The 25,316-nt window shown below is 40.5% G+C and overlaps 1 protein-coding gene across 2 annotated transcripts in view; it reads right to left on the bottom strand.

Annotated features, from left to right (window-relative positions):
* Window positions 1-235: 235 nt before the first annotated feature.
* The window catches only part of zgc:103482 (intracellular hyaluronan-binding protein 4), a 58,222-nt gene continuing 33,141 nt past the window's right edge, over window positions 236-25,316 (bottom strand). For both annotated transcript variants that reach the window (XM_060838511.1, XM_060838519.1), the window contains 4 exons: window positions 7,783-7,863; window positions 5,652-5,829; window positions 5,062-5,250; window positions 236-618 (listed from right to left, as the gene is read on the bottom strand). In XM_060838511.1, the coding sequence (XP_060694494.1) occupies window positions 562-618; window positions 5,062-5,250; window positions 5,652-5,829; window positions 7,783-7,863 (505 nt within the window). In that variant the 3' untranslated portion in view covers window positions 236-561. The remainder of the gene's footprint in view (window positions 619-5,061; window positions 5,251-5,651; window positions 5,830-7,782; window positions 7,864-25,316) is intronic.

The following is a 25,316-nucleotide window of genomic DNA, read 5'->3' as shown; positions in this document are numbered from 1 at the left end:
TGTGGTCTAATAAGCAACTTTTCAAGTTCAAGGACTTATGCAATGTTTAACATGGCTTCAAAATTGCAATTGCAGCTGCTTCTGCTGAATAGGCACCAAAATACGCCATTTCCATAACATGCCTGCAATACTTCAAAATTTACAGATAACCAAATAAATGAGACCATCTTTGTCAGAATATAGGCTGCATTCTCTTACCCGTGTGCTTTTTCAGGAAACCATTACAAATCAAGCAAACAATTCAATATTTTTAATATATAGCGTTTTTTAAACATCAAATATACCTCTCTTCAGCAGTTTAAGACATTTGCCAATATCACACAAAGTAAGCACAAAGGGAGGTGCTGAAAACTCAGGAGAAATGCCATCTTTCACCCACACGTATTGAGTGAAGTCTATTCACAGTCAGTCGTGAACAGCAAAGTCCAAATTCAGTAGTTGAGAGCCAACTGCCACTCCTTGTAGTCAGTATTGCGCACTGAAGCAAAAAGCCCCTCTTTCTGATGTGCCAAAACTTATTTTCTTCAAGACCGGTGCCAGTTACCAAATTTCAATGTTGTTTCAAGCAAGAGCTGGGAAGTCCTCTGGGTCATCAGGATTGGGAGCACTTACCCGTGTCTAAAGAAAGATAAAATTACCTTTACATTTTGCAAAGGAACAACTGCAACAATTATTTATTTTTGTGCCAGACAGGAATAAACAGGGAAGATAGTTTTGATCTTGTCTAGCAAGTGAAACTAGGGAGTGTTAGATCTAAAGAAAGGACATTTCAATTAGCAGCAGACTGATTCACAGGAATTTAGATTTCAGCAAAGGGAGAACAAAGGGATTGAGAGAGTGGGAGGAAGTAAGGATCGCAGATGCTGGAGCTCAAGAGTCGAGAGTGTGGCGTTGGAAAAGCACAGCAGGTCAGGTAGCATCCAAGGAGCAGGAGAATTGACGATTTGGGCATTCCTGTTGAAGGGCTTATGCCTGAAACATTGATTCTCCTGCTCCTCGGATGCTGCCTGACCTGCTGTGCTTTTCCAGCACCACACTCTCCATTAAGAGTGGAAATGGAATACAAAAATAAGCTTTGAGGAACATACAAACTGGTTGTAAACAAAACTCAAGGTACGTGAAAAAGAAAAGATTGGTTAAGACAAATGTAAGTCCCTTACAGACAGAAACAGGACAAGTTAGAATGGGAAACAAAGATGGCTGACAAAATACCAATTAAATATATTTTTGTTATGTCTTAACAAAAAGTTGGGGAAAGGGTCTAGTGAGAGGGAAGAACAAAGGAAACCAGTAAGAATGATATTGGGGAAACTGATGGGATAAGAGGCCAAAATATTCCCAGGGCCACATGATCTACATCCTACTTTAGTCCAAGTAATAGTGGTCATCTTTCAAGATTCTATAGACTTGAACATTTCCCATGGATTGGAGAGTAGTTAAACATAATACATCTATTTTTTAAAAAAAGATAGACAGAAGGCATAGCAGTGGGCAAAATGCTGAAGTCCATTACAGAAAATTTAACAGCAGAGCACTCAAAACAGATAGGATCAGACACAAGTTAGTGTGGATTTAGGAAAGGGAAATCACAATAAATCTACTGGAATTTGAGGAAATAACAAATTGTATATAAGGGAGAGGCAGTATGTGGTTTACTTAGTCTTTCAGAAGGCATTTGATAAGCTCTCACGTAGAAGATAAGCATGCAAAATTAAATCAGATGAGGGTGATGTACAGTGGGGGTCAGAACTGGTTTGCAGACAGGAAACAGTAGGAATAAACAAATCATTTTCAAGTAGTAAACAGTGATTACTGGGCTACTACAGAAATTCAGTGTTGGACCCCAGCTATTCACAATATATGGTACTAAATCACAGGAGGGAATTAAATATTATATCTCCAAGTTTGCAGATGACACAAAGTTGGTTGAGAAGGTGAGCTCTAAGAAGGATGCAGAATTGCTTGTGTGACTTAGAATGACTCAGCAAATGCATGGCAGAGAAGGTATATGGTTAAATGTGAGGTTATTCACTTTGTATAGCAATAAATTTGGAAAGGGGGTCGTGCAAGGAGACATGAGTATCCTGTACACTAAATAATTGAAAACAAGCATACAAGTGCAGCAGGTGAAAAAGGGCACCAAATGGTTTATTGGTCTTCATAGCATAGAGATTTAAGTACATCAGCTGGGATGTCTTGCTCCAATAGTACAGGTTCTTGGTCAGACCATACCTGAAGTAGTGTGCAAAACAGCTACTCGAGTAGCTAACTCCTGGCCATTGACCAAGAGGGATTAGACAGGTGATTAGCATAGCATTGATGGCTAGTCCCAAAATAAAGATGTATTAACAGTGAGAAGAGGGGAGGAAGTGGCAAGAAGATCCAGAGATAAGCCAACGATCATCTTGGGAGAAGACTGGAAGCTCCCCCTGAGGAATAATGAGACCACCAAGGACTACTATAAGAATACATTGGACCACTGAACTTTGGGAGTGTGCTGCCTCTACTCCTCCATTCCATAGAATGGCTCTGGGATTGGTATAGCATTCTCATCTGTCACAAGTCGGATATTTCTTTTGTTGCATTATAATATCCCATATCTAAACTGTTGCTTCTCAAACTCAAAATTATAATAAATTGTCAACTATCTAAGCTAGGTAACGTGATCATGACTGTCCCCCTCCGCCCACTAAAATCACAAGATAAAGGCTGTTTCTTATGGCAGTGGTATCCCACAAGGTTTGATTCTGAAATCACTTCTGTTCACGATGTACATCAATGGATTGAATATGGATTCCTCTAGCAACTTGGCTTGTTACATCCTCAGAACTCTAGCAAATTTGTCAAATATTACATCCCTTGCACAAAATCATGTTGACAGTGTTTGATTCCATAAAGCTTTTATAAATATCTTTTGTTCTTTCATGAAAATAATTAACTCCTAGCAACTTCCCAAAACAGTGTTCGGCTAACTGGCTTATAGTTTTCTGGATTTTCTCTCCTTCAACAGGGCATCACTTTAGCTGTCTTCCAATCTGCTGGAACCCTCCTGAATTCAAAGAGTTCTGGAATATTATTCTATTATGAATCTATTATTCCTGCTGATGCTTTCTTAAAAACCGCTGGATACAGAACATCATGTCCTGGCAACTTTAGTACCATTACTTTGACAAATGGTTTGTCCTTCCTGATACAGGATTTTTACCTCTGTTGGCACCTTGCTTATTAAACATCCCGTTGTTAATGGATAAGTCATCTATCGTGAAGCCCAATGCAAAAAAGTGGTTTCAATTATGTGCTGTTTCCCTGTTACTTATTCCACAGCTGCATTCTCCAAGGGTTTCACTCATTTTGGCTATTCATGTTGCATTCCCATAGAAAGTTCTTGCTGCAAATTTTGAATATTTCCTTTTTTTATTAGCTCTTTAATCATTCATAGCTAAAAAATTCCCAAACTTCCGGCCTGGCACTAATTTCCATCACTGAGTACCTTAGGTTTTGATTGGATACACTTCTTGGCTATCCTTGTTAATCATAGATTGCTCATGCTTCTCACAGAGTTCCTTCTTTTGAGTGGAAACATTTTTGTTGAGTATTATGAAGTATTTACTTAAGTGCCTATCACTGCTCATTCACCGACTTTTCTCAAACCAACTTTGACAACTCTTCCTTCACACTTATGCAATTGCCCTTCTCGTAGTTCTGGATAATGGTTTCAGATGGGAATTGCTCTCCCTCAAAGGGAATTTAAAATTTGATCTTGTTACTTCCTAGAAGGACCCTTAATTACAAAGGATCATTCATTCTACCACACCGTGCCACATGCACCACAGCATTTCAAGAATGTCACACATCACTTTCACATGGGCAGTGAGATAGGTAATAAATGCCAGCAATGTCCAAATCCAGTAAATTAATTTTTAAAAGTCATGGAACAGTACCATTATTTATTGAAGCAGAGATAGTGTTAACATGCACACATATTTGAATGAGTAGATGAAGGAAAGACATTGGGTAAATGAACTGAGAATCATTGTTCATGTTAATTTCACTTTCCACATGGGCTAGTAGGAACAAATGGCCTGATTCCATTATATAATTTCTTTGTCATTCTGTGCAAGATCTACTTAAGATTTGGATGAATCACAATACATGAACAGAAATCCCAAAGTGAACTTGCATAACCATACCTTTTACAGTCCAAAACCATTAAAATGGAGACAACCTGTCTGCAAAACCTCACCAGGAACAAGTACTCTGGCGAAGTAGGAATGCGGGAGTTTGGGGAGGAGAGGGAGGGAATGTCATTAATCATTTGGACTCTGGTTATGAAAGGAACTTGCAGAGCTGCAATCCACTGATGTAAACCAGGCAACTAGAATCCATTAGCCATGACCATATTTGGGTCACAGAACAGTTGGAGGATCATGTGACAAGTCAGCTACCCTTTGTGTAGGTAAACATCTGCATCAGTAAATAAGGTACAAAAGAACAACTGAGTGTATTCCCTCTTTTGAAATCTGATAAATAGATCGAGTATCCATGTGCTGCAGGCACAGGTGTTTCTCGTGAGTTCAACCTATCAGTTGCTGTAAGTAGAAAAACAGATTATCTAGATCATTAAACTGCCTTGACAGTCAGTCCAGAATGATCACCAAATTCAGCCTAAAGTCATCAAAGTCTCCAACCTTCAAAACTGAATACCTTTTGCCTTTACTGGATATTAAATCAGTTAATCTATCTTCCTACTTTAATCGATTTGTAGGTGTATGAAAGTCAGTGTGTATTTTTTTCTTTTACCAAGCGAAGTACAAAAAAAAGTTGTCATTTCTTATTAGACAGAGAAGGAAAGTTTCAGTTTGTCTCTTTTATAATCACAACATGTAAACTGAATTGACACACATATCCTTTGTTAAGATCAAATGAGTAAGGAAAGAGATGGCTATTCTACTCTCCTTACTTGATCACATCACACTGTCACATGCAAAACCTTTTTTTCCTCCATTCCTCTAATGCACACTCCTGAATGCCCCACTCCAAAAAAGTAAAGACCACCTTTACCATATCCACAGCTGGCACTTCTGGCCTGGTTTCAGCGATTCGCTTGGCTCTTCCACGGCCTCTGGCACCACCACGTCCTCGACCAGGGCGTGTAAGACTACCGAAGTTAATGTCTAATTTGGAAGTGATGTCATTTGCTGATCGTCTAAAGTAATGGTGATCTTCCTCGTCAGATTCTTCTTTCTGTTCCTAATACAGGAGCAACAAAGTTTGCAATCACTGACATGATAGGCATATTGACTAATGGGAGGAGAAAGGGTTATAATTTTAAAAAGAATATAAATTGGTAACTTTCAATTCATCTCCAGGACTCCTTGGTCTGCTGTGAGAATGCAGTGAGCGAAACAATTTGCGGACCAAGCTGAACTAATTACATTGGTTTCTCTTTACCTATTGTAGAGATATTGCAGCCTCCATTCAGCACTCAACAAATTTTAAAAGGAGGTCAAGGTCAAGGATGAGCAGACCAGATAGCCACCTAGCACCACATCACTGACAAAGCTACAATCTAAGCTCAATGCCTTCAAACTTTGCAAGATTTGATAAACATCAACAGCTGTTGATACAGTTTTACAATCCAATTCACTTACATCCCCTTCATATTTAGACTTATGGATCACAACTGCCTTTGACAAAACACTGGAGTCTGGTTTGCGGATGTTGAATTCCTTTTTGGAGCGTGTCTGTTCCTGAAGTGCCTTCCATTCATCCAGAGTCATTTCATGTGGACCATCATCTACCGTTGCTTCATGCTCCCCTTCATTCAATCTACAACATAAAATATAGACAAAGTAATGGTTAACTCCTGAAAAGTATTTTAGAATGTTGTTAGTCAAAAATGATATTGTCTTAGGTTTGATTATTTAATGACTTTTCTACTCTCACAGGTTCTCCCTTCTGTTCTTTTCCCTGGCTCTGAACTTGCCTAAAATGCTGTTCATCCCTTAAACTGTCAGTTCTAATGAAGGATTACTAATCTGAAATGGCAACCTTCTCCACATTGCTGCCTGACCTACGCATTTCCAACATTCGTTTTCTTCAAATTTCCAACACTTCCAGTCCTTTGTTTCTTCCTTCCCTAGGAAGAATGGACTTGTTTTCTGATAAAATTTATTATTCTCCGCACTGAATTAAAGGCTTCTAAATCAGATTGGTTTGAAAGACTGCAATAATCAGAGTGTTACAAGGGGACATAAATTTAAGGTGAAGGGTGGAAGGTATAGGGGAGATGTCAGGGGTGGGTTCTTTACCCAGAGAGTGGTGGGGGCCTGGAATGCGCTGCCCGTGGGAGTGGTAGAGTCAGAATCATTGGCGACCTTTAAGCGGCAATTGGATAGGTACATGGATGGGTGCTTAATCAAGGATAGATGTTCGGCACAACATCGTGGGCCGAAGGGCCTGTTCTATGCTGTATTGTTCTATGTTCTAATCACTTCAAGGCAAACAAAACAGTTAAACAGATGGGCCATTTGGCCTCACCCCCAGTTTCTTTAAATTCTCGTTCATCCATTCCAACCCCCAAGAACAGATGGATGCAAATACAATAACACTATTTTCTGCAAACCTCATATCAAACAAGCAGATACTGGAGGCTAAAGGAAGGAAAATCTACAATAAAGATGTGCAGAAACAACTGCTTGGAAGTATTGAAGAGAAACAAAAACTCCAGAATTGAAGGCTTCTATTGCATCAGGAGACCTTAACATAGTGAGATTATTAAATGATACTTAATCCAGGATATGGTCATGAATACAACGTCCATTAAGTGCCAGAAAAGATGGGGCACAAAAAGAGACAGTGACATAATCCTATATGTTAAGAACATCTGAGAATGAAGAGCTTGATAGTGTGCAAGACAAAAACCTGAACAATCAACTGTTCTTGTCAGACATCTTTTGTGCAGAAGAATATAACTAATACTAAGAATATACTGGTAACACCATGTCAATAAATCAAGGAAGACAGTGTGTTCCACAAGATGAGTATGCAAGGGAGGTGTGCAACTAAAGGATTTTTAAATGGGCAACTTCAAATCAATCAAATATAATCAGCAATAACTAATGGCTTCACAGCTCAAGATCACAAATGTTATCAGCAACTGATTTATGACCCAGTATCAGTGACACATGTACTCCAAAAGGTGTTGAAATAGCCTATGATTAAGTTGAAAAAGACCTACCAGTCTTAGGAGACTTGACACTATGTCCAACCAATGCAGAGCCACAATCAACAAAGTAAATAGAGTGCTGACCTATATAACCAAAATAGCAGAGCACAAGTCAGATGAAGTCATGTGCAAACTGTATAGTGCCAATCAGACCATACTTGAGTACTGTCTCCAGCTCTGGTCCCCAAGACATTCAGGTACTGGAAACAGTATGCAGGAAAACCCCAAAATTGATCCATAGTGTTAAGTCTGAGTCATAAGGAAAGACTGAAGAAAGGCTAAGAAACTTGGGCTTTTCAGCTTTAAAAAGATACATTAAGAAGTGAAGTACTGATCACACAGGTGATCTTTGCATGGAATGGACTTCTGGATGGGGTAGTTAAAAAATACCCGAGCTACTCAAGAAAGAATAAAAAAAACGACTATCTAGATGAATGAATAAAAATGAATCACATTGCTGCTTTCATCCACAAGCATTTTGTATCTGTTCAGAAGATGAGTTAAGTACGAACACTGCATAGCAGTAGAAAGAAACCTAGAAGCAGTGAACTCACTTGTTCTCTGTATCGCCTTCAAGTGCATCTTGGGGTTCTTCCATTTCAGTTGCCTCTTCAGCTGGAGTTGTCTCAGTCTCTCTAAACGTGTGCATGGGGAGCAGGGGGAGAAAAAGGAGAGGAGAGATTATTCATTGTCTGACCCCAGATAATCACGGCCAACATTCCCTTTCAGACTCAATTATAGCTAAAATTTCAGCATACAGTCTCTAAACATTTTCTCTATGGTGCCACATGTGGTATATAATCATACAATCGGGCCTTAATGATAGCTTTCAGGAACATGGGTCATAACTTTTTTCTGTATTTAAAAAAAAGTCACATCTGGAGTTAATTATAGCTTTTAACTCTTGACTTACATCTAAATTAGATCAGGAGTGTTTCCTTGATAACTTCTCTCCACTGAGTTCAAGTTAGTTAATCCCACAAATGCCTTGGATGTATAGTACTTAAAAAAACCATCCCTCAAGGGTTCTGAGGAAGGGTCACTGCACTGGAAACATTAACTCTGATTTCTCATCACAGATGCTACCAGACTGTTGAACTTTTCCAGCAACTTTGGTTTTTGTTCAAGAGAAGTTGCCTGAGAATGTTAGCTTTTCCACAAATAGTGTGCTTAGGTTTAACCAGTTAAGTTTCCCAGATATTTTAAGGATCTAGGAATTCTCTCTCCAGAATATATACTCCCCCATTGAAGGAGTGTACAGAACAGGATCTGTTTCAGTTGTAACAAAAATTTAAATGAGATGATTCACTCAGTTTACAGCTCCATCAACATAAGTTAATAAGCAATACAGTAAATAAAGAAGTATGCTGTTATGCTAAAAACAACTGAAAAATGAAACACCAAGTCTAATAGAAAATAGTTATATGTTATATTTAACTATTCAAGAATATTTAAGAACATCCAGGAATATCCATCAACAGTTGAAATTTTATCTAAAAGGCCCAAGCAAAGATGTGTTTTCCCAGTGGGAGAAAATACCTTTTCAAAAAGTATTACAAGAGTTGGATATTTCTGAATTTTAAATTGCAAAGTTTTTTAAAAATATATTATTCTTCTTTCTCCTGCTTTGCAAATGTGGGTGTTAACTTTCTATACAAGTTCCATGCATTTTCATGTGATTTTGTATCATTTAACACAATTCTAATTAATCAGTGAAGGTTCCTTGAAGTAGTTGTGAGGTTTGAGCTAGCTGATTCATATTTGATGTTTTATACTCTTATGGATAGTCCTTTCATCTCTCCTATACTCAGTCATTCTTAAAAGAATCTTTTATTAAAAGGTTATCAAGAAGCTGGAAGGTTTGCTTTCAGATGTTTCATCACCATACTCCAGTGAGCCTCTGAATGAACCACTGGTGATGTAGCCCATTTTCTATCATTTCCTGTGGTAACATAATTTCCTATGGTGATGTCATTTCCTGTTCTTTTTCTCAGGGGGTGGTAAATGAGATCCAAGTCAATGTGTTTGTTGATAGAGTTCCAGTTGGAATGCCATGCTTCTAGGTATTCCCATGTGTGTCTCTGTTTGGCTTGTCCTAGGATGGATGTGTTGTCCCAGTCGAAGTGGTGTCCTTCCTCATCTGCATGTATGGTGACGGAACGTCCGAAGACAAGCCTTCCAGCTCAGCAAGAAAACCGAAATCCAGAACCTTAGCCTGAGCAACAAATCTTCTCAAAACTCGGTTAAAAATAAAGAGGTTTCATTTCTCCGAGTGCTCTCTTCTTCTGATTTGAATTGATAGTCATGTGATAATGTCCTTTGCCATCCCTTATCAGTTGGATCGTTCCAGTATTCCTGTTATTTTCACACCTGTGTGATGACGACATGTCTCCAACATGTCTTCTTTTTAATTATAAAAATATTGCTTATATCTTTTTGTTATCTATGCTCAATTAATACCATGTTCGTTTCATCATCATGACCTTTTCTAAATACGTTCTCATTTCAAAGTGGATCTTTCTGGGTTTTCCCTCTAGCTGTAATGGTATATTTAATGGTTCGCTCCTACATGAATCGTTACCTTTAAAATAATTTTAATATCCAAGTGTGCTATCCAATTAGCTATGCAAATTTTTGAATTAAACCTATACTAGTAATCAGATAATAAAATAATTTTTTTCTCTAATCCTTCTACTCTTTCCATATTCCCCAAATTCATTTTACTTCCTTTGATAATAACGCAGATTTAATGCATTGAGCAATCAAGAAGGCCTACCTCTCATACAAGGTTAGCTCGATTGAAAAGGAAGTCACAGAATCAAACTCTTCAGCAGAAAGTTTAAAAATCATACAACACCAGGTTATAGTCCAACAGGTTTAGATGGAAGCATAGCTTTTGAGGTGTTGCCTCTTCATCATGTGGTTGTGGAACAGGACAATAGACACAGAATTTATAGCAAAAGGGTTACAGCATCATGAAGCTGTAATGATCAAGTCTTCCATCTTTTAGAATGGGATATGCTAGTTTTGGTATTTAAACACGCAAATCCCAGAAGTTGTTTTAAGTTTAATTCTCAAGATAGCTTCACCTTTTCTAACAGTAGGTGCCATCTGAGCTCAGACAATGCTGTAAAGGTGAGTTTAAAGCCTGTCTGTGTCCCAGTGTTGGAGTCAGACTGGTTCTATTTATAAAGTTGGACTTGGAGAATCTTTATGCAATATTTGAACAAAATAAAATGTAATTCAGCAAGTACAAATTGACCCCATAAACATACATTTATGCCCGTGGGTGAGTGCGCACGTGAAGGAGTGTGTCTATAAATGTGGTAACATGAGCGTGAGAGTGCAAGACAGAGAGAGCACGCGATCATTGTTTGCAGCAAACTGCACAGCCTTCAGGACAACATTGACCACAACACTGGAAAACCCTGTTACGGCAGCTGCTGTAAGACGTCTCAGAGTGCCAACGGATACCACCACTACACGGGGGGGGACAACTCCCTCCCTGTATGTGACAGAGACAACATTGGTCAAGTCAATGAGTACATGTAATACGCTGCAGGCAAGGATGCCCTCAGGCATGGCATAATGGCAAGACCAAGCAGACGCTATGACAACGGATGTATGGACACCCGAGCAACGATCACCACACACTAGTTGGGGAACACTTCAACAGTCCAGGACATTTGGCCTTGGACCTTCGGGTGACCATCCTCCAAGGCAGACTTCGGGACAAGCAACAATGCAAAGTGGCCAAGCAGAGGCTAATAGCCAAGTTCAACCCCACTGCACTGAATACACTCACACAAAACAAGCACATGTGCATGCGCACGCACACACACCCTCTCTCACATCCACACATGCCGACCCTGTGTTCTCACCCATGCACGCACCTTCTCACAGGTTTACACTTTATCACAATTATACACATACTTCATATGCACACATTCACTGTCTCTACTGCATGCACATACATGTAAGCCTATGGGGTGAATTTTTATTTGCAGAATAAAATTTTGAACAAAATTTTTATTTTGTTCAAAAACTGCATAAATCCAAGGAAGATTCTTTAAGTCCCACTTTAGAAATAGAACCAGTCTGACTCAACACTGGGACACAGACAGACTTTAAACTCTCACTTTTACAGCATTGGCTGAGCTCAGATGGCACCTATTGTTAGAAAAGGTGAAGCTATCTTGAGAATTAAACTTAAAACCACTTCTGGGATTTACACATTAAAAAACTGAAACTTACATATCCCATTCTAAAAGTTGAAAGACTTAATCTAAATTTGTTTGGTATATCATTACAGCTCCATGACACTGTAACCCTTTTGTTATAAATTGTCTTATGGCCCTGTTCCACAACCACCTGAAGAGGCAGCGCTTCAAAAGCTACTGCTTCCAAATAAAGCTGTTGGACGATAACCTGGCGTTGTGATTTTTAACTTTGTACACCATGGTCCAACAACAGCACCTCCAAATTAAGCACAGAAAGCAGCTTTCAGTCTGTTTCTTTCCATTTTAAATGACTTTGTCCTTTGCAAATAATTATCAATGTAATGTTTAAAAAGCTTTTCCATAACTATACCAAATTAGAGTGGTATAGACTTTTTTTTAAAAAAAGACTACTTAACTAAAAATAAACAAAGGATAAATGGGTAATTTTCAGGATGGCAAACTGCAGCTGTTTTTGGCGACTTGGATAAAGGACCAACTGTATGGTGGACACATTTGCTAGAATACCAAGATAGTTCAGAAAGCAAATTATGAGCAGTATACAAAGAATCTGAAAGGCGATAAAAAGGTTAAGTGAGTTGACAAAAATGGCAGATGGAATATACTAGGCAAAAATGTCCACCTTTGCACAAAAAACAGAAAAGCAGAATTATATTTAAATTGAACATAGAACATTGAACAATACAGCACAGAACAGGCCCTTCGGTCCACGATGTTGTGCCGAACATTTGTCCTAGCTTAAGCACCCATCCATGTACCTATCCAATTGCCGCTTAAAGGTCACCAATGATTCTGACTCTGCCACTCCCACAGGCAGTGCATTCCATGCCCCCACCACTCTCTGGTAAAGAACCTATCCCTGACATCCCCCCCATACCTTCCACCCTTCACCTTAAATTTATGTCCCCTTGTAACACTCTGTTGTACCCAGGGAAAAAGTCTCAACTGTCTACTCTATCTATTCCCCTGATCATCTTATAAACCTCTATCAAGTCACCCCTCATCCTTCTCTGTTCCAATGAGAAAAGGCCTAGCACTCTCAACCTATCCTCGTACGACCTATTCTCCATTCCAGGCAACATCCTGGTAAATCTCCTCTGCACCCTCTTCAAAGCTTCCACATCTTTCCTAAAGTGAGGCGACCAGAACTGCACACAGTACTCCAAATGTGGCCTTACCAAGGTCCTGTACAGCTGCAACATCACCTCAGGACTCTTGAATTCAATCCCTCTGCTAATGAACGCTAATACACCATAGGCCTTCTTACAAGCTCTATCCACCTGAGTGGCAACTTTCAAAGAGCTACGAACACCTTACTAAGAACCCTACTGTTAACCCTGTATTCCACATTTTTATTTGTCCTTCCAAAATGGACAACCTCACACTTGACAGGGTTGAACTCCATCTGCCACTCCTCAAGCCCAGCTCTGCATCATATCTAAGTCCCTTTGCAGCCGACAACAGCCCTCCTCACTGTCCACAACTCCACCAATCTTCGTATCGTCTGCAAATTTACTGACCCACACTTCGACTCCCTCTTCCAAGTTATTAATAAAAATTACAAACAGCAGAAGCCCCAGAACTGATCCCTGCAGAACTCCACTTGTAATTGGGCTTCAGGCTGAATATTTACCATCTACCACCACTCTCTGACTTCGACCGGTTAGCCAGTTCTCTACCCAACTGGCCAAATTTCCCACTATCTCATGACTCCTGACTTTCCGCATAAGCGTACCACGGGGGACCTTATCAAATGCCTTACTAAAATCCACGTACACTACATCCACCGCTCTACCCTCATCCACATGCTTGGTCACCTCCTCAAAGAATTCAATAAGACTTGTAAGGCAAGACTTACCCCTCACAAATCTGTGCTGGCTGTCCCTAATCAAGTAGTGTCTTTCCAGATAGTCATAAATCCTATCCCTCAGTACCCTTTCCATTACTTTGCCTACCACCAAAGTAAGACTAACTGGTCTGTAATTCCTGGGGTTATCCCTATTCCCTTTTTTGAACAGGGGCACAACATTCGCCACTCTCCAGTCCCCTGGTTCCAAACCCGTTGACAGTGAAGACAAAATGATCATTGCCAACGGCTCTGCAATTTCCTCTCTTGCTTCCCACATAATCCTAGGATATATCCCGTCAGGCCCGGGGGACTTGTCTATCCTCAAGTTTTTCAAAATGCCCAACACATCTTCCTTCCTAACAAGTATCTCCTCTAGTTACCAGTTCGTTTCATACTCTCCTCTTCAACAATACGGTCCCTCTCATTTGTAAGTACTGAAGAAAAGTGCTCTTTCAAGACCTCTCCTATCTCTTCCAACTCAATACACAGTATCCCACTACTGTCCTTGATCGGACCTACTCTCGTTCTCGTCATTCTCATGTTTCTCACATACAGATAAAAGGCCTTGGGGTTACCCTTGATCCTACCCGCCAAAGATTTTTCACGCCCTCTCTTAGCTCTCCTAATCCCTTTCTTCAGCTCCCTCCTGGCTATCCTGTATCCCTCCAACGCTCTGTCTGAACCTTATTTCCTCAACCTTATGTAAGCCTTCTTCCTCTTTACTAGACATTCAACCTCCCTCGTCAACCAAGACTCCCTCACATGACCATCTCTTTCCTGCTGACAGGTACATACATATCAAGGACACATCGTATCTGTTCCTTGAAAAAGGTCCACATTTCAATGACATTCTTCCCTGACAGCCTATGCTCCCAACTTATGCTCCTCAGATCCTGTCTTGCAGCATCGTATTTACCCTTCCCCCCAATTGTAAAACCTACCCTGTTGCACGCATCTATCTCTCTTCATAACCAAGGTGAAAGTCACAGAATTGTGGTCACCATCACCAAAATGCTCAGCCACTATCAAGCCCATCATGTGTCCCGGTTCATTACCGAGTACCAAATCCAACATAGCCTCCCCTCTGGTCGGACAATCTAAATACAGAGTTAGAAAAGCTTCCTGGACACACTGCACAAACACCGCCCCGTCCAATCTACTAGATCTAAAGAGCTTCCAATCAATATTTGGGAAGTTGAAATCGGCCATGACTGCTACCTTTGGCTTCTGCACCTTTCCAAAATCTGTTTCCCAATATGTTTCTCCAATCTCTGCTGCTACTGGGGGGCCTATAGTAAACACCCAATAAGGCAACTGCTCCTTTCCTATTTCAGCCAATACTACCTCCAAAGGCAGGTCCCCCTCGAACTGCCTTTCTGCAGCCGTTATACCATTTCTAATTAGCAACACCACACCACCTCCTTTTTTACCACCCTCCCTAATCTTACTGAAACATCTGTAACCAGGAACCTCCAACAACCATTCCTGTCCCTCTTCTATCCACATTTCTGAGATGGCCACAACATCGGAGTCCCAAGTACCAATCCACGCCTTAAGTTCACCCATCTTATTTCTGATACTCCTTGCGTTGAAGTATACACACTTGAACCCATCTCTGTGTCCGCAAGTATTCCCCGTCAGTGCTACCTTCTCCACAGTCTCCCTACTTTCTTGGACATCCTGAAAAACAGCTAACCTACTTGCTGGACTACAAGTCCGAATCCCATCCCCCTGCCAAATTAGTTTAAACCCCACCCCCCCGCCCCAAAGAGTGCTAGCAAACTTATCTCCCAGGATATTGGTGCCCTTCTGGTTCAGGTGCAACCCGTCCTGCTTGTACAGGTCCCACCTTCCCCAGAATGCAGTCCAATTGTCCAAATACCTGAAGCCCTCCCTCCTACACCATTCTTGCAGCCACGTGTTCAACTGCACTCTCTCCCTATTCCTTGCCTCACTGTCACGTGGCACCGGCAACAACCCAGAGATGACGACTCTGTCCGTCCTAGCTTTTAGCTTCCAGCCTAACTTCCTGAGCTCCTGAATGACCTCCCCACCCCTCTTCCTACCTATGTCGTTGGTACCAATGTGCACCATGATTTCTGGCTGCACACCCTCCCCCTTAAGGATTCTGAAGACACGGTTCGAGACGTCTCGGACCCTGGCACCCGGGAGGCAATAAACCAACCGAGTGTCTCACCCATGTCCACAGAACCACCTGTCTGTCCCTCTAACTACAGCGTCTCCTATAACTAGCGCTCTCCTCCTCTCCCTTCTGAGCCTCAGAGCCGGACCTCGTGCCAGAGACCCGGTCACTGCAGCTTACCCCTGCTAGGCCGCTCCCCCCCCAAAGTATCCAAAGCGGTATATTTATTGTTGAGGGGAATGACCACAGGGGATCCCTGCACTGCCTGCGTCCTCCCCTTCCCACCTCTAACTGTTACCCAGCTACCTCTGTTCTCTGGCATAACTATGTCCCTGTAGCCTCTAACTATCACCCTCTCAAATAATTCTCAGTTCATCCAACACCAGCTCCAGTTCCCTAATGCAGTCTGTAAGGAGCTGGATCTGGCTGCACTTCCTGCAGATGAAGTCGACAGGAGCATCAGTGATCACCCTTACCTCAAACATCCTAAAGGAGGAACATTGAGACTACAGAATTCTGCAATACAAAGGTATATGCTCACAAAAAGTCAGCATCCAGTTACAAAAGTAACAAGGCAAATAAAAACTGGCCTTTATTGCAAAGTGATGGAGTAAAAACAGGGGAAAGTATTGCTAAAATTATTCAGGACTTTGGTAAAATCAAACTGAGTGTACCATGTACAGCTTTAGTTACTTGAGAAGGGACATTATGTCATGGAAGTGGTTCAGAGAAGATTGATAAGACTGGCTCCTGGGATGATGAATTTGTCTGATGGGAAGAAACAGAACTGGTATGGCCTATTCAGATTAAAGTTTAAAAGAAAAAGAGAGCAACCTATTGAATAAGAAAATAAGGGGGCTTGCCAGGGTAAATGCTTATTGTGGTGGAACAGTTTTTTTTAAAAAAAGAAAAGGATTAGTTCCAAATAATGCTAGATGGGACAGCATTCACTGCTCACCACCTTGAGATAGTAGTGGTGAACTACCTTCTTGAACGACTGCAGTCTTGAGAGATAATTACATTCACAGTGCTGTTAAGGAGTCCCAAGATTTTGATACAGCATCAGGCTTTAAAAAAGGGCAATACAGTTCCAAGTCAAGATGTTGTGCATCATTAAAGGGAACCTGCAGGTGGTGATATTTCCTTCCATCTGCTACCCTTGTCCTTCTAGGTGCCAGAGGCATTGGGTTTGGAAGGTGGTGCAAAAGAGGAGACTTAGTGACAAACAAAAACAGAAAATGCTGGAAAATTTCAGCAGGTCTGACAGCATCTGTGGAGAGAAATCAGAGTTAATGTTTCGGGTCCAGTGACCCTTCCACAGAACTGAACCCCATTCTGAATAGGGGTCACTGGACCTGAAATGTTAACTGATTTCTCTCCACAGATACTGCTAGACCTGCTGAGATTTTCCAGCAATTTCTGTTTTTGTTTCAGATTTCCAGTATTGTTCAGTTTTTAGAGACAGTGTATTAGTGGAATGTATCTTGTCAAAGGTACACGTTGTTACCACAGTAGGTAAGTGATGAATGAAATTATTTTAGTTTTCAAAATTATGTTAAATCAAGCAGGCTGATATGTTGAGCTTAAGATTTGGTGCTGCACCGAGCAGGTCACATTAAAAACAGACGTGAGTGGAGTTACTTGCCACAGTCCAGCTCTTGTAGCCACAGTCTTCATGTGGCTGGTCTAGTTCATGGTCTGGTCAATGGTAACCCCTAAGATATGGAAAGTGATACCTTCAGTGATAGAATACCATTACATGTCAAGGGAATAGGATTAGATTCTCTCATGGAGATAGCAATTGCTTGGCAATTTTGTCCACAAATGTTACTTACTTACAACTTGCCACCCCAAACCTGACATTGTCCAAGTTTTGCTGCATAAAGCCATGAAAGCTAAATAGCAGCTGTAGACCTAATCTTTCCCTGCCATTCAACAAGATTATGGTTGATCCACTTCAGGCTTTAACTCCTCTTTGTTCCAGTTCAACATAGCTATCAATTCACTGATATTTCAAAAATTGATCTACCTCCTCTTTAAATACTTTCAGTGTTCTAGCCTTCACTATCTCTGGGTTAGAGAATTCTAGACATGCACTAACCTCTGAAAGAAATTTCTTTTCTTCTTAATTTTAAAATGTTTCTTCTGACCATATCTCCAAATCAAAAATTCTACCACTTGGGAAAAGATCTTAACATTTACTCCGTCAGGCATCTTCAGAGTCTTGTACGTTTCAATAAGATCACTGCTTATTCTTCTAAACTTTATTGAATAAAAGCCTAACCTATTTAGCTCACCCATTCAACCTATATTGCTTTGCAGATTTTACGTCCTCATCGCAACATGTTCCCCCCCACCTACACTTGTACCACTAGCAAATTTGGACGTTACATTGCCTCTTCCCCCTCAAGTCATTACTATAAGTTAGTAAATAAGTTCTAGAATAGACCCTTGTGGGTTACTACCAGTTAAGTCTCCCTAGCTAAAAAAAAATCTATAATCCCAATTCTCTGCTTTCTGTATGTTAACCAAAACCTAATCCATGTTAATACATTAACCCAATACTGTGAGCTCCTATCCTGCACAATAACCTTTTATTAGGCACCTTATTGACTGCCTTCTGAAAATCCAAATGCACATCTACTAGTTCCCCTTTATCAACTCTGACTGTTTCATTCTTCAAGAAATTTGTCAAATGTGACACCTCTTGCACAAAGCCACTTTGACTGTTTGGTTGCGTTAAGCATTTCAAAATGTCTTGCTAGATCTTCTTTAATAATGGACTGTATCATTTGCTCAACAACAGATGTTAGTCTAACTGGACCATAGTCTGCTGTTGCTGAATTCCTGTTGGACACTCTTCTTGACCATGTTTGTGAATCAAAGGTGGTTCTACCTTCTCAGAATCTTCCTTTTTGCCCTCCTGATTTCCCTCTTAATTATACTCCTGCTGCCTTTATACTCTAAGGGTTCATTCGATCTATCCTGTCTATTCCTGACATATGCTTCCTCTTTTTTCTGAACCAAACCCTCAATTTCTTTAGTCATCCAGCATTCCCTATACCTACCAGCCTTTCCTTTCACCCTATTAGGAATATATTTTCTCTGGATTCTTGTTATCTCATTTCTGAAGGCTTCCCATTTTCCAGCCGTCCCTTTAGCTGCAAACATGCCACCAGTCAGCTTTTGAAACTTCTTGCCTAATACTGTCAAAATTGGTCTTTCTCCAATTGAGAACTTTAACTTTTAGATCTGGTCTATCCTTTTCCATCAAGATTTTAAAACTAATAGAATTCTGGTCGCTGGCCCCAAAGTGCTCCCCAATGATACCTCAGTAGCCTGCCCTGCTTTATTTCCCAAGAGTAGGTAAAGTTTTATACCTTCTCTAGTAGGTACATCCACATACTGAATCAGAAAATTTTCTTGTTCACACAAATTCCTCTCCATCTAAACCATTAACACTATGGCAATCCCAGTCAATGTTTGAAAAGTTAAAATCCCCTACCATAAACACGCTATTACTCTTTCAGATAACAGAGATCTCCTTACAAATTTGTTTCTCAATTTCCCTCTGACTATTAGGGAGTCTTTAATACAATCCCAGTAAGGTGATCATCCCTTTCTCATTTCCCAGTTCCGACTTTCACGCATGACCTCTTTCTTTTATTATTCGTTATTTCCACACAAACGTATTGTACACCACAATTTGCATCAGTACCCACCAGTGTGCTAATACACTCCTTTATTAACAATGCTAAATCACGTTAGAAAAGACAGACAAGAGTCAGAATATGTAGTAATTCTGAAGAACTAAACTGCCTTTATTTCAATGCTAAGGTCTTAAAGACAAGGCTGATGAACTCAGGGCATGTTTAAGAATATGGGATTAGGAAATCATAGCTATTACAGAAACGTTGCTCAGAGATGACAGGACGGGCAGCTCAATATTCCAGGTCTTAGATGTGAAAGCAAGATAAAAAAGGAGTGTCAATTTTGATTAAAGAATACGTTACTGCTGTAACTGGGAGACAAACTTTCTGAAAAATCGTCCAGTGAAAATAAATGGGTAGAAATTAGAAATAAGAAAAGAAAGATCATCTTGATGGATAGTACTACAAGCTCCCTAGTAATCAGAGGAGATTAAGAAACAACTGTGTAGTAAAATCGCAGATATATGCAAGCATAAGTTTACAATAACAGGGTATTTTAATAGTGACTGGGGCTACCATAGTGTTAAAAGTTTGAATGGTGAAGAATTTGTCAAATGTGTTCACATTTTTATCAATGTGGTTGCTCCTAAGAGAGAAGGAGCTAAACTAGACTTTTGTTTGGGCAATAGGGCAGGTGACTGAAGTAAAGGGAACACTTTGGGTCTAGCCATCATAATTCTCTCAGTTTCAAAATGTTTTTGGAAAAAGACAAGCCTTCTATAAAAGTTGAAGTTTTTAACTAAGTAAAATAAATTTTAATGATATGAGACTAGAAGTTTCAAAAGTTGATTGGAGTAGACTATTTTCAGGTAAAAGAACATCTGATAAGTGGGAGGCTTTCCTGATGTGTGACGGTAAAGAGTTCAGAGACATTATTTTCCTGTTAGAGTTAAGAGTAAAGCTGGCAAGATTAAGAAACAATAGATGAATAAAGATATGGAGGCTGTAGTCAAAATAAAAACAAATCTTATTTTAAGATATAGGCAACTTGGTTCAATTAAATCTCAATCAATATTAAGAGTATAGGGGCATGCATAAGAAAGAAATCAGGTAAGCAAAAAGAGAGGATATCAGGTAAGCAAAAAGAGACAGCATAGGCAGATAAGGTTAACGATAATACAAAGAGATTCTACAAACACATTAACAGTAAAAGGGTAACTAGAGAAGGAGGGTTAGGCTCCTTAAAGATCAAGATCATCGGTGTTTGAACTTCAGGGAGATGGCAGAGATACTAAATGAATATTTTGCATCAGTTTTTACTGTGGAAAAAAAATGGAGACTAGAGAGTGCAGAAAAATAAATAATGATGTTTTAAAAACAGTTCACATTATAGAGGTGGTGGTTCTGGAGGTCTTTGAGAATATGAAGGTCTTCGAGAATACTTAGAATGGCGTGGGAAGCAATGCAGAAAATTGAGAGCCTCCTTGCTGAAATATTTCCATTATCTATAAATACAGGTGAGGTGGTTGATGTTATACCTTTGTTTAAGAGAGGTTGTAAAGACTAACCAGGGAACACTAGACCTATGAATTTGGCTTCTGTTGTGGGTAAATTGTTGGGAGATGATTTTAAAAGATTAATGAACATTGAGAGGCAAAAATAGATCAGCGATAGTCAGCATGGTTTTTGTTCACACAACTTGATTGCACTTTGAAGATGTTACCAAAAAGATTTGGATAGATACATGAATAAGAAAGGTTCAGAGGGATATAGGTCAGGAGCTAACAAATGGAACTAGTTAAATTTGGGATTTTGTTCAGCAAGGACTGATTGGATTGAACGGTCTGTTTCTGTGCTGTATTATTCTATTACAGAGCAGTAAACTTTGTTCACATGGATTTCAGTAAAGCCGTCAACAAAGGTCCACATGGTGAACTAAACAGTCAAGTCAGGTCACATGGAGTTCAGGGTGAGACTGCCGTAACTGGCTTAATGACAAGAGACAGAGTGGTGGAGAGTTGCTTTTTTGGGCTGGAGACCTGTCAGCAGTGGTGTTCCACAGGGATCAGTTCTGGGTCTTCTTTTGTTTGACATTTATGTAAATGATTTGTATGGGAATACAGAGGGCATGATTAGTAAGTTTGTGGATGACATCAAAATTGGTAGAATAGTAGACGCTGAAGGAGGTTTTCTAAGATTACAAAGGGATCTTGATCAAACGGATCAATGGCAGATGGAATTCAATCTGGATTATTGTGATCACTTGCATTTTGGTACAACAAGGGGAGGGCTTATGTAATTAATGGCAGGACCTCAGGCCGTGTTGCAGAAGAGAGGGACCTAGAGGTGCAGATACATAATTCTTTAAAGTTTGCTTCTCACGCAGACAGGGTGATTGAAAATGCATTTAGCACGCTTGCGGTTATTGCTCAGTTCCGAGTATAGGAGTTGGAAAGCCATGATGTGGTCGAACGGGACAATGGCGAGGCTTCTTCTGAAATAGTGTCCAGTTCAGGTCACCCAGTTATGGGATGAACATTAAGCTGGAGAAGGTTCAGAAAAGATTTACCATGATGTTGCCAGTTATAGAGGGTTCGATTTAAGAAAAGGAAGGATAGGCTGGAACCTTTTTCACTGGAGCATAGGAGGTTGAGGTGTGGCGTTATACAAGTTTATAAAATGAGGAGAATGGGCAGAGTTATTGGTAGTTGTCTTTTCCCTAGGATGGGGAAATTTCAACACGAGGGGGCACATTTTTAGGATGAGAGGAAAAAGATTTATAAAGACATGAGGGGCAATTTTATTTTTCAAAGCAGAGCGTGGCTCAAGGCCAGAGTGTGAAATGAAGTGGTGGATGAGATATACAACATTTAAAAGACATTTGGATAAGTGCATGAATAGCAAAAGTTTAGAGGTATATGGACCAGGAGCAGGAGGGTGGGACTAATTCAGTTTGGGATTATGCTCGGCATGGACTGGTTGGACCGAAGGGTCTGTTTCAGTGCTGTGTGACTCTACCCCACCTCTACTCTTCGAATACTCTTCTGAGACATCGAATATCTTTGAATAGCAAGTTTAGTCTTGTTCAACCTGTAACTGATATCAAGCCATACTCATTTGTTTCTATTTGTGCTATAAACACATCTATCTTATCACAAATGCTACAAGCATCCTGATAAAGAACCACAAGAACCTTTTTATTTAACCATTATTTATTATGATTCGAATTTTGCTAGACCCTTCTGCACGTCTTTTTACTATTTGTTTATTATTTGTTCTTTACGACCCTCCACTGCCACTCCATTTTGTGATTTTAAACTTCCTTTCAATTGAAGAATTCCTCAACTAATTAGTTTAAAGCCTAATCTAGAACCTTAGCTGTGACACCAGTCTCAGTACGGTTTAAACAAAGCCCATCCCAAACAGACAGCTCCTCCTTTCCCCAGTACTGGTACCAATGCACCATGAATCAGAACTAATTTCTCACATAACTATCTTTGAGGCCACATAGTTAACTCTTTAATCTCATTTACCTTCAACCAACTTGCATGTAGATCACATAATTATCCAAGATTATTACCGACTCCTTGTTATGAGATTATGTTCCCTAGTTCTAGGTTTATCGGTTATGAAAAGCATCTTATTTACATCCAATCTTTGGGATTATACTCATTGGCATGTTGTGTAAGAATTCTGTAAGTTTTGAAGAAGCCATCACTCTTCTTTGAGACTCTAAAAATACAGGCCCAGGTTCCTTAATCTTTCTTCATTCGATTTGATCCTGAAGTAACTCCTCAGACCTTCTCCAAATCTTTTTCTATTCTGTAATGCCTTCCAAATTGTTTGCTGCATCAACATGCTAGCCTTTTTGTGAACAAGGATCCCTTTGGACACCAGGGTTTTGCCAAATTCTGAATACAAGAAACATGATTTTTTCCGTGTTTTACAAGGTGAATAATTACACACGTAGGTGTACAAAGTTAAAAATCACAACACCAGGTTATAGTCCAACAGGTTTAATTGGAAGCACACTAGCTTTCGGAGCATCACTCCTTCATCAGGTGGTAGTGAGGGCTCAATCCTAACAGAATTTATAGCAAAAATTTACAGTGTGATGTAACTGAAATTATGCATTGAAAGATTGATTGTCTGTTAAGTCTTTCATCTGTTGGAATACCATGATAGTTTCACTTCTTTCATGTGTAAATCACAAAACCTTTTTTTTATTGCATTCTCATGTTAGCTGTTAACCATGGTGATAGCTAGACAATATGTTGAAGGTGTTAGCCCCCTGTGTTCACGTTCTATGCCATGATGTTTAGATTGATTCTAATCTAAAAGGTGAGATAACAGAGTTTTACATGAATGCATGCAGTTTTTGAGCAAAGTACAATGTAACCCTGCAAGTACAAATTCACCCCACAAGATGTGTGCGCGCATGTGGGTCTTTGTCTGTGTGTGTCTGTCTGGGTTCAGGGTTGTGAGTGTGAGAATGTGTGTGTGTGTGTGTGTGTGGTGTCTTAAGTCTGTGAGGGGGTGCATGTAGGAGTGTGTGTGTGTGGGTGTCTGTGTGCATAGGAGTGCCTGTGTGAGCGCGAGAGAGAGCGCGCGAGACAGTGGTCATCTGTAATGTGACATGAACCCAAGGTCCCGATTGAGGCCCTCCTATGGATACCGAACTTAGCTATCCGCCTCTGCTCGGCCACTTTTCTCTGCTGTTTGTCCCAAAGTCCGTTTTGGAGGATGGTCACCCAAAGGTTCGAGGTCGAATGTCCTGGACCACTGAAGTGATCCCCAACAGGGAGGGAACACTCCTGTCTGTTGATTATTGTGCAGTGCCCATTCATCCTTTGCTCGGTTTCCCCAATGTACCATGCCTCAGGGCATCCTTGCCTGCAACGTATAAGATAGACAACGTTGGCTGAGTCACATGAGTACCTGCCATGTACAAGGTGGGAGACATCCAAACGCATAATAGTGGTATCTATGTCCACACTCCAACACATCTTGCAGCGCCTACCGTGACAGGGTTGTATGGAGTTGTCCTGCTATGAACACTGATCTATTTGAAGTTTGGTGGTTGTTTAAAGGCAAGTAGTGAAGGTGTGGGGAAGATTTTGGTGAGGTGCTCATCCTCATTGATAATGTGTTGCAGGTCACGAAAAACATGGCATAGTTGTTCAGCTCCTGGGAAATACTGAACAATGAAGGGTACCCTGTCGGTTGCAGCACATGTCGGTCTCCTGAGGAGGTCATTACAGTTCCTTGCTGTGGCACATCGGAGCTGGTGGTCGATGAGTTGGGCATCGTAACCCAGTCGTGAGGGCATCCCTGAGGACTTCTAGGTTCCGTCACATTCCCCCTCATCTGAGCAGATCCGGTGTACGCGCAAGGCTTGTCCATAGGGGACGGCAGTTTTAATATGTTTTGGGTGGAAGCTGGAGAGTGTAGCATTGTGAGGTTGTCTGTGGGTTTGCTGTTGAGTGTGATGCTGAAGTGTCCATCCAAGAATGAGACAGATAGTCGAGAGTAGTCCATGGTGAGTTTGATGGTGGAATGAAACTTGTTGATGTCACTGTGTAGTTTTATCAGTGACTCCTCGCCATGGTCCCAGAGGAAGAAAATGTCATCAATGTGCCTGGTGTATAATGTTGGTTGGAGATCCTGCATAGAGACGAAGTCTTGTTCGAACCTGTGCATAAAAATGTTGGCATATTGGGGTGCAACCTTGGTCCCCATGGTTGTTCCATGTGTCTGGATGAAGAACTGGTTGTCAAAGGTGAAGACATTGTGATCCAGAATAAAGCAGATGAGTTGTAGGATGGTGTTTGGAGATTGGCAGTTGCTGGTGTTGAGTACTGAGACGCACACACAGACACCCATACACACCCTTACAGACACACACATGCATCCCCTCACAGACTTAAGACACTCTGCACTCGCTACACACACCCCAACCCAGACAGACAAAGACCCACATGCACACATATTCTGTGGGGCAAATCTTGTACTTTGCTCAAAAACTGCCTGCATTCATGTAAAACTCTGTTGTCTCACTTTTGAGATTAGAATCAATCTAAACATCATGGCATAGACAGAGAACACAAGAAGCTAACACCTTCAACACAATGGTGATAGCTAGACAATATGAACAGCTAACCTGAGAATGCAACATTTAAAAAAAAGGTTTTGTGATTTACACATGAAA

The sequence above is a fragment of the Hemiscyllium ocellatum genome, chromosome 2 (assembly GCF_020745735.1).
Source record: "Hemiscyllium ocellatum isolate sHemOce1 chromosome 2, sHemOce1.pat.X.cur, whole genome shotgun sequence".
Taxonomy (NCBI): domain Eukaryota; kingdom Metazoa; phylum Chordata; class Chondrichthyes; order Orectolobiformes; family Hemiscylliidae; genus Hemiscyllium; species Hemiscyllium ocellatum.
Note: the sequence above shows the minus strand (reverse complement) of the source record. Positions and strands in the feature narration are given on the sequence as shown.